The sequence below is a fragment of the Embiotoca jacksoni genome, unplaced genomic scaffold, assembly GCF_022577435.1.
Source record: "Embiotoca jacksoni isolate LCO1_2020_lvr unplaced genomic scaffold, fEmbJac1.0.p SCAF_7, whole genome shotgun sequence".
NCBI classification, from domain to species: Eukaryota; Metazoa; Chordata; class Actinopteri; family Embiotocidae; genus Embiotoca; species Embiotoca jacksoni.
Window position 1 is genome coordinate 13,159,635 of NW_027185425.1, and position 12,852 is coordinate 13,172,486.

General features: G+C 41.5%; 1 protein-coding gene across 4 annotated transcripts in view; it reads left to right on the forward strand.

Annotated features, from left to right (window-relative positions):
* The window catches only part of adgrb2 (adhesion G protein-coupled receptor B2), a 211,619-nt gene that overhangs the window by 162,799 nt on the left and 35,968 nt on the right, over positions 1-12,852 (forward strand). For all 4 annotated transcript variants that reach the window (XM_069176990.1, XM_069176991.1, XM_069176992.1 and 1 more), the window contains 6 exons: positions 1,787-1,890; positions 2,300-2,402; positions 2,877-3,027; positions 6,181-6,250; positions 7,911-7,977; positions 12,366-12,451. In XM_069176990.1, coding sequence (XP_069033091.1) covers positions 1,787-1,890; positions 2,300-2,402; positions 2,877-3,027; positions 6,181-6,250; positions 7,911-7,977; positions 12,366-12,451 — 581 coding nt within the window. The remainder of the gene's footprint in view (positions 1-1,786; positions 1,891-2,299; positions 2,403-2,876; positions 3,028-6,180; positions 6,251-7,910; positions 7,978-12,365; positions 12,452-12,852) is intronic.

Below are 12,852 nucleotides of genomic sequence, written 5' to 3' on the forward strand. Positions count from 1 at the left end.
TCAGACCTCAAAAAAACACAAATGCCTGTGTATCCTTTGACCTTCCTCTGTACATAAAATCAAACACAATGAGCCTCTGTTGTCTCTCCCTCCCCTCCCAAGCCTTCCTTTTTTCCTGAAGCAGATGCTTGTCATATGCCCTCTTTCTCTTTTTTGCGGGTCTCTCCTTTCTTATGAGGCGGTTTTGATTATGTTTCACCTCCATTCTCCTCCCAGCGTGTTTGTACGTGTGTGCCGTATTGGTATTCCAGCCTATTCGGCTTTCCTCTGGAGAAATTGGCTTGCTTTGATGGGCCAGGGAAAACCACTAAAAGGGAAGCTTTGACTTTCGTTTTTTTTCTCCCTCTCTATTTTTTTCCATCCTCCTACTCTTTGCTTTTGCTTACTTGTCCTTAACTCTTCCCACTCCATCGCTCTCTCCGAATTTTCTCTCCTGCTCAGTCTTTTCATGTTGAATTCTTTATTCTTCTCTGAAGGTATAAAGAAGTCCTCTTTCTGGCTTCTGTCCTCTGCATTCAGCTCATCTTGAAAACACATACACACACATATTCACGCAGCTTAAACACTTAGTTTCAATTACTGAGCACATCTGCCTGGACATGCCTTTGTGCGCGAGTATGTACTTTATTTGCAGCAAGAGACACCTTGTGCAGTGTGTGCGTACAGTGATAAATCTTTGGGATGAAAGGGAAGGCTATCCACGGTGGGAGGTAAATTGAAGTAAATTGTGTGATTGAGAACTTAAAAGCGGGCCAAACATCAAGCCCATTTGGGACGCGGCGGGGTGTGTGCGTTCCATGCAGCTTCGTTTGTCTGTTCCTCATCCTTTCAAAGGCACACCTCGAGAGCAGTGGTGCGCTGTACATCATGACCTAAATTGCTTAATTAAGCGCTATGGTCCCATGCTTTTACCCTTGTACACATGAAATCGCAAAATGGGTGTAAAGGGTTGCACAGCGGGTGCAGATGAAACATTTCCTGTAAACCCTGTAACCACTGGACATTCTCTTCCTTGGCACTCGGCCATTTGTCTCTCGTCTTCGTGTGTCAGTCATAGTAAATAACAGTTAATTGAGACTACAATTATAATTATAAGGTGTTTAAGTAACCGTGTAGAATTTCCAAAGGTGGCAGCATAGTGGTGAAGATAGTTTCTGCGCTAAATGGAACTTTCAAAGTAATTATGTGTCATTATCCAGCTCCATTTACAGTAACAGACTCTTGTAATTCTAATTAAAGGTAATTGCATGTAATTAGCAGCTGCTACCAAAGTGATTACAACTAAGGTTGTGTAAGAGTTAATAAATACTGCTAGTGCAAAGCATGAAATCTATCTATCTATCTATCTATCTATCTATCTATCTATCTATCTATCTATCTATCTATCTATCTATCTATCTATCTATCTATCTATCTATCTATCTATCTATCTATCTATCTATCTATCTATCTATCTATCTATCTATCTATCTATCCCACCCACCTTCACATCCATCCATCCATCTCTTTTTTTCCCCCATGGTAATTGATGATTCGTTTAGTGAAAAATGCTTTATATTACACCAAGAAACATTGATAAGTGTCTTCACATACCGGAAGCCTATGAGAAGCTCCTCATGCATTCACTGTTTCTTCAAATACCCTGTGTCCTATTAGAATAAGTTGTGCTTTGTCGACAAAAGGAAAACAGTAGGGTTTATTTTGTACGCTACATCTATGTGGTAATCATTAACTTTCTATTTCCCCCCTCTCTCCCTCCTGTTTCTCTTCTTTTTACGCCCATCAGGAGATGGGTCCCACCAGCATGCCCTCTGTGCCACTTATGGTGGGATGTGGGGTTTCCTGCACCGCCCTGCTCATCCTGCTGCTAATCTACGCTGCCTTTTGGAGGTGAGAACACACACAAACACGCACATGTATACACGCATACACATATTTGATGCTGTCATGCCAGTGTCAATACTCATACATCCCGTGTGTACACAGTGCTAGCTTTCTCACTGTTGAAGCTCCAACCAGCACTAATTCAAAAAAGCCTATTTTGTGTGTGTTCACTGCTGTGCCAAAACTGGAATGAGGCCCAATAGGAAAAAATGGTTTAACTACAGCAGGGGGTGGTGATTAGTTGTTTTATTTGTTGTTTTTTTTGGTAACACATGACAGATGGCAAAATCAAGCTAATGACTGTGTAATGTCCAAAAAGTGGCCGTTAAGTCCATTAGTCTGTCACCGATGCTTATCTCACATGTCTGTCCTCTCGCTCTCTTTCTGTCCTTCTCTCTGAACCGCCCTACTTCAGGTATATCCGATCGGAGAGATCAATCATCTTGGTGAACTTTTGCCTCTCCATCCTGGCCTCCAATTTATTGATTTTGGTTGGACAATCTCAGACGCTTAGCAAGGTAAAGCACAAAGAACATTCTTCTCACAGTGCACAGTGTGCACAGTAACAGTTGCTGTTGACCGAGCCTCTTATAATGCAGAGAAAAAAAAAACTGTCAAACACTCACAGGGTTCAACAGAAGACGAGGTTCATACGGTGGAGTTCTCAAAGAGCCACGCTGACATTTTTGGCAAACAGCACTCTTAAGTTCTCTGACTAAGCAAGGCTGCACTATGTGGTGGTCAGTATCGATCAAACTGAGGAACACAGCAGAGCCAGATTGAAGTCCTATACTTTTAGACAACAGCCTGTGCGCTTTATCAGGCTCCCTTTTGCCGTTCGTCCTCTGTATTTTGTGGAGGTTTCATTCTCTACTGCTGACTACCCCTACGAGATGACTCATTACGACACCTCGCAGTAAACTTGTTTTTTATTTCACTTCTTTATAAAACATCTCCAACTGACTGAATCCCTCTCTTCCTCCGTAACTCAGGGCCTCTGTACCGTGACTGCTGCCTTCCTGCATTTCTTCTTCTTGGCGTCCTTCTGCTGGGTGCTGACAGAGGCGTGGCAGTCCTACCTGGCCGTCATTGGCAAGATGAGGTCGCGGCTTATTCGCAAGCGTTTTCTGTGCCTCGGCTGGGGTGAGCACCCACACGCAAACACACAAACACACAACACTATGGCGTTCATTCTGGCACCTGGTTTGTGATTTAGTTTTAGTCTTAATGCATGCTCACCAGAAAGTGGCACAGCAACATTCCTTTGTGTGACATTGAATGTGAAAGCTCAGTGATGTACTGTAGGAACTACGTGCAGTGCTTGATTTCTAAGTACTATAGCTGCTTAGGTTAACGCTATCACACTAAGAGGTCAACATGCACTAATCTGTCACAACAGCTCCCAGAATTTCTTCACATTTTCTCAGTACAATCAACTCCTGCCTCCTAACTCACACCAAACTGCATTGGTTCACACGTAGAGCCCATGTCACCGTTCTGTGGCGATAAAACTGACTCGCTCTCCTCCATAATTACAGTGTTCTTCCCCAAACTCTGGCTGTTTGAACAGAGCAGCTGGCACTGCCACGTTCTTGTTCACCTGACATTATTTGTAGCTACCTTTGCTCTGTACTAGAGAGCAGAAGCTACATTCTCTCACACAAAATAAAATATCTACAGGAGCAGCTAAAACATATGAGTGTTAAAACAGAAGCATTCCTTCAGCTAACATCTCAGAGAAAATTGAAATAGTTGACTCGGTCAGTTGTCAGAACACGGTGCTAATGTTAGTCAGCATACTATATGAGAGCAGGACTGAAAAGACTGAGTCTCCAGCTGAGACTCAGTCAGGTAAAAATATATCCTCGTAGTACACCTCAGATCACTCATTGGGGTTATGGCTCCAGCTTGATCTATCTTGTGTGTTCTGTTGAAGGCAGAATGGATATAGATTCACCTGACAAGGTGTCTTTGGGTCATTTACTAACTAATTTAATCCTGGTAGTTTAAAAAAAAAAAATTCTCTCGCAATTTTACATTCATCTCGAGTGTCAGTTGTTTTCCCTCAAAAGGGGGCGGGGACATGTTGCACCCAAAGTTTACGGAAGTGCCGGTCTCATGTACACCTCGAGATTTTCAAGGGTCGCTTTTTTTTTAATAATAATTTAGTTATAGTTTTGTTTTTGACATAAAAACACATTTTTGACACAATCTTCGATGACAAAATGAACACTGCACCTCATATGTCAGTCAATCATTTCATCTGGTGCATTGTGTCAGAAGTATTTTGTTTTTATTCAAAGTGCAGAATGCAGCCCTGTTTATATTCAGTATCATAGTGGCATTCACTACACTTAGCTTCTAATACAAGTCTCCGCTGGTCCTTTTGCTGAAAATATAGGCCTTCCCTGTGTGTCAGAGAATATTCAGCATAGCAAATAAAGACACTTTCATGAATTGGTTGCTGATTGAACCACTGTTGTGTGACATGCTTTGGTGATGGAGAGCAGCAGGACAGGCTTATTTTACATGAAAATGCACCAGCTTATTATGTTGTAGTGTTGAAATTGTTGGCTGTGTTGTGCTTAGCAATATTAATTTGCTCCATTCTCATTTATATTCCAATTTGTCTTTGCTGTATGCTATTATTTGACACTCAAATTCCCAAAAGGCATTCATTACAGTTTCTAATATATTTTTATCTAATTCGCCCAAAGCTAGATATGGAATTTTATCAAGCGTACGCAATCACGAAGCGTGTCACACTATACATTCAGAGTACAGCTAATCTCACTCCCCTTTGCCATTCAGCTGTACATCACCTCTTCTCCATTCAGCCTGTATGTCACTGTATTATGCTGTGCCATCAATGTACAACAACCCGATGCAACAGGCACCACGGATGTTAGAGGATAATCACAACATACGATAACATCTACAGAACACCGGCAAGATGCTTGGAGATAGCTACTAGAAATTACACCTGCAACACCCCCCACCCCCCTCCCCCACCCCCCCCCCACCCCCCACCCACCATCCCCACACACACACACACACACACACACACCGTCACTACACGCCCACAGCACAGTCTGCTCATTCCAATTGATATCGATCCCACCGGTCTAATCTGCCAAGTCACTGATGCCCTTACCTGATACAGACGAAGGAGAATGTAGACTGTTGTACAGTGCACAGATAGAGAGATACTGATACCGTGCGAGTGTGTGTGTGTGTGTGTGTGTGTGTGTGTGTGTGTGTGTGTGTGTGTCGGGCGTACAGTGGCACATATAGAACGATTTGACACACTGACAAATGCACATGAAATGCATGAAACAGTGCAGCAGAGTGAAGAGGATCAAACAGCTTATCCTCCTCACGTCCATTTCACAATTTTCTCCCACAAATGATGTGATTGAAATCAGTTGCCATGGAAACAGGAGCTTTGGGGTGTGACTGGATCTGTGTTAGATTAGCAGCAGAGTGTGCGCGCCCAACGTATAGATGTGTGTTTACGATCGTATACGTCGATAAATGCTCGATTGATGTTGTTGTTGACTAATTGAAACTTTGGGCATGCTAGTTAGTGGACCGGCCTGGCTTCCCACCATCTTATTTGTTAATGTTAATGTGACTTTTTCTAATTGCTTTTCATTTGCAGCCATAATCACAGCTTTGTTAATTACATGAATATTTCAGAGCCAAGCTCATTACGGGCCCAGCATATTTCCTTCTTTTTCTGGCACACACTCTGCGACACTCAGTCTCACTCTCTTTCCTTCTTATTTGCACACACACACACACACACACACACACACATGCAGGCATATACAAATTGCTTGGTTCAGCTAATTAATGCAGAACTTATAGACCACTTCAAGCTATACCTCACATTTTTAGAGACTGCCTCTGATTCTCACATGCTCACAGTGTTTCCTGCATAGTGTCACTGCATGTGCGGCTCACCTGTGACGGTGTGACACCGCAGACGAACAGAAAAAAAATCCATCCATCCCAGCAACGAACTGGGATCCGAGCTTGATTTTCACGCCTGTAGCTAGACCTTATGTCAGAGGGCACACGGAGAGCACACAGGCTCACCTGCAGAGCACTCGGTCGGTTTTAGGATGTATGCACGTTACGCACTATTGCATGGCTGCTTTAGAATGTCAATGAGGAGAACCGTATGGAGTTGTTCACACTGGAGGATCCTATTTGGCCGACATGCTTCATCGTCCCCATTAAGGCTTACCTTTGTCTCAAGCTTTTGATCTTCCTCTTTGTGTTCGTCCGCAGGTCTTCCAGCCCTCGTTGTAGCAGTGTCGGTGGGTTTCACCAGAGCGAGAGGTTACGGCACGGCCAGCTAGTGAGTACCGCTTCTAAACCTCCTGCCTTGACACACACACACACACACACACTAACCAACCCTCAATTTGAATGGCATCACTCGATAGCACTTCTGACTTGTGTTTGGATGTGCTGGAGGCACAGAACCATTCACTGATCTTTTTTTCTAAGTATTCAAACTCTGCAAAAGTTTCCCTTTGTTTCCTGGATGTTTTCAAGCTAAGGTCTATTTTTTATAGGATTTCAGAGATGTTTATTAATTCAGTAAATCCTGACATTATAGTATATACTATAAACAGCTAAATGTATGAACTCTGAATGTGTGTTTCACATTGTTTATATCAACAAAACAGTTTTTCATTCATCTATCAATCCGATTTCTATACCCACTTCTTCCTATTCGGATTCCTATTGACTGTCCCTGCATGCACTATGTGAAATACACAGCACATCTTAGGTGCTCATTTAATGGTCAAGGCAGTACTGCCAGTGCCATTTACAAGAGGGGTCATCAAGATTCTACTCAAGACCCATTAAATTCCCTGAAAATTAGGTTTTAAAACTGAATTATCTCTATATAACTTTAATTATCCGTAACTGAATTCACCAAAATCCAACTTTAGGTTGGAAAAAAAAAAATCCTCTTTACGTGTTTTTTTTATAAATATTTTAACAGTCAAAAACTAATGAAGCTGATTTGCCTCATGAGTACTTTTTTGTGATTCTAATCAGATTTAATGGCCAGCAATGGCACCATAAGCAACAATTTCACAGCTGTCAAACATTTTAATTGCAGTGTTCCCTAAATTTGTGAATAAAGTTACCAAAAAGAAAAATAAAACCTTTGTTTCTATCACTTGAGTAAGAAACTGACTAAAAAATAGTTTGTCAGGACTTTAAAATTATATTTATTTCTTATTTTTAGCCTCAAATGTATTTTAAAAGCTATTTTTTCTTTCTTAAATTTGTATCTCCAAATGGACAGACGGTCCAGATGGACAGTGACGATTTTGTTTGCAGCCAGAATCAGATTCAAGGCAAATCATGTCACACGTTTCAGATGTTTTGCTTACATTGGAGCAGAAAATGAAAAGCGTGGGCTGCTGGGCTCAACGCTAAACAAGACACAAAGAGCTCTGCCAGATATCCAATCAACGGTGTAACTGATTCAATGAAAACACCTCTTAAAATATATTTACAAGTGTATTCCCCGTTACTTTACTCATCATTCCTCTATTTTAGCTTTTGGGCTGTGTTTTTTTTCATCTTTTCTCTTTATTGAGCTCCAATTAAGATGACAGAGGGGGTTTCAGTACGCTCTGATGACATCACTGGAGGACACATTTAAACTCATTAAGTCTCAATAGTTTTCACACCCATGAAACTTACAGTTAGAGGACATGTTTTAGCTAACGTACATAATGAATTTGTTCAGCACTCAGGGCATTACTTACAGAAACAGGCACTTACCCAGAACTGCTTCATCCCTCACCAAGGAAATTTGAGTAAATGCGATACTTAATTGAATGTGTACTTGTTGTGGTTAAGTACTTGGCACTCACTGCGAGTGAAATGTGAGACCTGAATGTGGTGAAGTGATGTTTTACACACTGCGATTTTGCTGTGTTTTTGTGCTTAAAACACTTGTCCTTCTTTTTTCGTTTTCTTTTTATCTCTAGTTGCTGGTTATCCTTGGAGGGCGGTCTGCTTTATGCCTTCGTTGGGCCGGCTGCTGTCATCGTGCTGGTGAGTCTGTCCAACGTCTGCTCTCGTGTCCCTAGCTCTCAGATGAGCCGGCCTCCCTCTCTACCCGGTCACGCAGCGTAATCTGACAAATATTTTGCCAAGTTAGCCTCCGAGCTCCGAGCTCTGAAACGACTGCGTGTTGACCACTGAGGATTTTCCTTTCCCCTCACTCCCACATGCACATGTGAAGCATACACACCCGGGGTGTACACGACAAAATGATGAGTTGAACCCTTTGATCCTTGAGTTTTAAAATGTCAGCCCACAAAAACAAAAAATATACTCCGGCAGACAAAGAGCTTTCGGCGATGCAGCAGAAGTCTGGACTGAATTTTAGGCCGATTCTACCTCATGTTTACTTTCAAAGCAAGAGTCACTGTACCCACCGCATTTAAGGCTGAAACTTTTTAAAAAAAAATTCTAAATACAACTTTCAGACTTAAATATGTGACTAACTGTGCACCGCACACATAATAACATGCTTTGTGTTTGTTTTGCCCAATTACTTTAAAACAGACATTTGTAGAAGTAAATGTAGCTCTATATTGTTCTACAGCAAAATTGAGTGCATTGATTGCATCTCAGTGGTGTTTTAATCATCTGTTTTTGTGTGCTGCTGTATGTGGCTGAGTTAATTTCCCCTAAATGAATCCCTGGGTGGATATTTCCACCACTAAGCTTAATAAGTCTGGATGGGGTACTAAACTTCACTTTGGAAATTGGTGCCACTGCTGTTGTTGTGTGTGCCTGCTCGTGGGTTGGCGGAGGTTTATTTATTTGACTTTTTTATTTTTGTATCGTTTTTCTTGTTGATTGCACACTTGCCATATAGTGCATGTCAGATATGAAGCACAGATCAGACAGCGTCATGGGTGTGCAGAGTGATATGCATGTTTTTGAAGTCAATTTCTGACAAGAGAAAAGCAGATTGACAGTTTCTTCAAGTTGCAGTCTGAGGTGTAAGGGAAGACAGGATTATATGCTGCTGCATATTCATGATTATGATAATATATGCCACTATGCTTTCGGTAGGAAAAAGGTAAAATCGTTAGAAAACATTGTATTCAATCTCAATCCAAAGTAAAAATAGTAGATGTTACATTTGAAACTGTGTGACCTGCATGTTCAAATACACACAAGGCTGATGCCTTATCTGAAGAAATGCAAAATACTGAATCTAAAATAGAAAATTAAATTGATTTTAATTTTAAATTAAATTAAAAATTAAATTAGAAAATTGTCTCACATTATTTTCATGATAACACAAGACATTTTGGGTCTTCGTGTGTAAAATCCAACAAAAGTGTTGCTTCTCAGTTATTTTTCAGCATTTCTTGGTATGTTTCTAACTGTCCTCCATTTCTGCCTCCACATTGTTGGCGCACACTCCACACCCCAGCTGCTATGTGGTACCTGGCCCCCCGGTGTTGTTGCAGGGGCCCCACTCTAACAAACAGCTGTAATGAGAGTGGAACGTCGGGCAGAGAAACATAGACCTTCCCACAGGACTCTTCTCTAATTGATGAACCTGGCCATGGGCAAACAGCAGAGCAGTATGATGCTGACTCACAGAGATGGGGCCAGACCTGACTGGCATGACAATAGCGCTCTCCCGATCGGGCACATCGTCGGTAGTTGTCAGCTTCAGCAGACTGAAAGAGATCATGGAGAGGACGAGTTTTTAGAAAATTGTAAAAACTGCCAGATGTGCCGCACTGTAGATGTACCACCGGGAATGGCTTCAAGCAGAAATCCAGCTTCTGCAAAAGCTGCAGAAATTGAACTGCCCGCATGAAAATCTGACTTTAACTGCTCAGCCACTCAGCTTGTAGGATTTCTTGCAATCGTGATTTGAATATATAACATTTCTCTTCTTAACCAGCAGCTACTCTGTGACAGCTGAAGGAGGGAATCCAGGCAGATATTCAGTTTAGGAGCATGATCAAAATGCCAGTGCATTGCATACACAGTATATGTATACACGTGGATATGAATATCACTTGTCACTAATGCACCTTGCTGCTGACATCCCAAGGAGCACAAGCAGGTGAATTATCAAACAAAGACTCTACACAGAAACCCATTGCTGGTGGAAGAAAGAGTTTGGATGAACAGTGGAAATCGTGAATTTTGAGCGACATGTCACCAGACTAGAAAATCTCCCAGATGGGCAGGATTTCAGAATAGAGCGGGTCTACATGTGGAAAGCTTTGGCTCATATCAGTGGGTGAGTCTGCCTAATAGAATCTGTATCACTGGGTCACTATAACCAGATGTTCGGCAGGCTTAACTATGGACTCGTCATTCGTAAGAGAAGCCATGATAAGAAGCAATCACCCCCCCCCCCCCCGCCCCCCCCCCCCCCCCTCCCCACACACACACACACACACACCCAAAAGCTTTTTAAAAGTATTTATTAGAAAAAGCTGTTTCAGGAATGTTATGCTGTCCTAACACAGATAAAGGAGCCACACAGAGGGAATTTTATTGGCTCAGTAATTCAAAAGCGTCGCTAGCCAAGAAAGATAAAGATAATGGTGAGCTGAAGTAATAACAATTGTGACATACTTGTAGTTTGAACAAAGTTTGGTTCATAATGCTTTAAGGACATTTCCTTACACATAAAATAATTACAAAGATCCATTTTAAACATATTCTAAACCCGAGACTGTTTGCATCCATGATGAATCGCTATGGACTCTTCTTCTCCTGCAACCTGTGGATCAAAGGCGGAGTGTGAAACCCCTGACGGGAATGTGTATTGCTTCGCCTGTTTGCTTGTGCGTGCTCACGATAAAAACAAAATGGGAAGCTGTTTTGCTGCAAAGTGGTCAAAAACTCTCAAAAGGGTAGTTTTAAATCAAAAGATGCCAAATAAGAGTGTTGCTCAGCAGTGTTGCACTCAGTGCTGACACTGCTGGTTGGAAAAGTAACAACTTTTGCTCCTTTCGGAATGTTATTGCAGAAAAATACCTCAAATCCACCCAGTTATTGAGTTGCATTTGTCAGTGTGACTTCTTGTGATGATGCTACCTTCCTTTTTTTGGTGGCTGTGAAAGAGATTAAACAAAAAAAATCTGGAAACGTAATAGTCTATGCATCCATGTGTAGCCCGTCTACTGTCCAAATCGGTAGATAGGGCCCTGAGTTCTTTACTTAATTTAATTGTGGTTTTATAACTAATAATCTCTATATTATTCTTCCTGGATCAATACAGAAACCTGGTACCTCACAGATATAATTGAACAGACTGCTGTACTAATGCAACTGCTAAATGCATGTACTAACTCTTTTAACCTTTGAAAATAATAAACACACCCAGAAACCGTTTTAAAATTACATACAATAGTGTCCCACTTTAATCTAAAACAGGAAAATACATGTATTCTTAACTTTTTGTCACACTATGCAGCATTAAACCAAATAACGTTCTCTTTACACACTTTTCACTTTGACTGTGATACACAAATACACACGCACACCCCAGTAATAACACTTAACTATCCCGGCAAATTAACCTTTAAAATAACAAACGTTGCAGGCCTGGTTCGATGCTCGGGATCGTGGAGACCAAAAACTTCACGGTCGCTTCACTCAACTGAGCAAAAACAAATGAGACAGGGCGGTGCCTTACGTACGACTTAAGGAAATATCACACTTTTCCTTACCACTTTGGCAAAAACTCTGCCAAGTCACCGCTTCACTCATTAACCTCTCTCTCTCTCTCTCTCTCTCTCTCTCTCTCTCTCTCTCTCTCTGTCTCTCTCTCTCTCTCCACACACCTCAGCACAATCATGTGACCACATACACAAAGCAAAAACGGAAACATAAAATACATCAATGCACTTTTAACATTCTTATCCACGAACTTCACATTCTATCACGCACAAATTAAATATGTAGTTTAATCTCACTTTTTAATAAACTGTTTTCATTTATCTATTCATTTAAACTATTTATTAACCCTGGATTTATACATGTTTTTTTTTTTACCTGGGCTACACATGGTATCAAGGGTTATCATTCCAAACATACTTCCGTAAGTCGAGGTGCTGTAATCAAAGCATGACAGCAGTTTAAGGAACATGCCATCACAAATATGTATCGGAAATGCAGATTCTGTTCAGAAAAGTCAAGGAATTATGTCCCACTTTGTGTTCAGATATCTCAGCCTTGAGCCTATGACAAAGTTATAATAGAAATCGGTGTGTGATGTGCATAATAACTCATCGAGGGAAGATGAAAACAAGTCAGCCCAGGAGACCCTGACAGAAAATAAAAAGTAAAAAGTCATCTTCAATCCGTTGAAACATTGGAAGGAAACAAACTTCAAAACTGTTATGCAGTTATTGCGACGGTGATCGAACTTTCCTCTCTTTCTCTCTCAGGTGAATATGCTCATTGGAATTGTGGTGTTTAACAAGCTCATGTCTCGAGACGGCATCTCAGACAAGTCTAAAAAGCAGCGAGCGGGGTAAGTTAACTTCCGAAAACACTCTGCGCCTCGCACACGTGCGCGCACACACAGAGCTCAACACAAAACGCACACTCGCGACAAACACACACCGCTTACTCATCCATCCACACCGTTCTTGGTGGAAACAGGCTGCAGATTTGCCGCACGAGGTACATTTTTACCTTCTGTCAGACAAACTTAGGAAGACAGCGTTTTGTGGCAACGAACTCAAAACTGCTTTCAAGAGTCTCTGCGCACACACCTACGCACCTGCTCCCCCACTAGATGTAATCAAAAAGCACGATCCAATTTGGCAACAAAATGACAACACATCTGTTATGTTGTGTTGCTCTGTGAAATGGATCAGCATTTCAGTAATGCTACACAGATACCACCTAGTTTTGTCAGTTTTGTGTGAC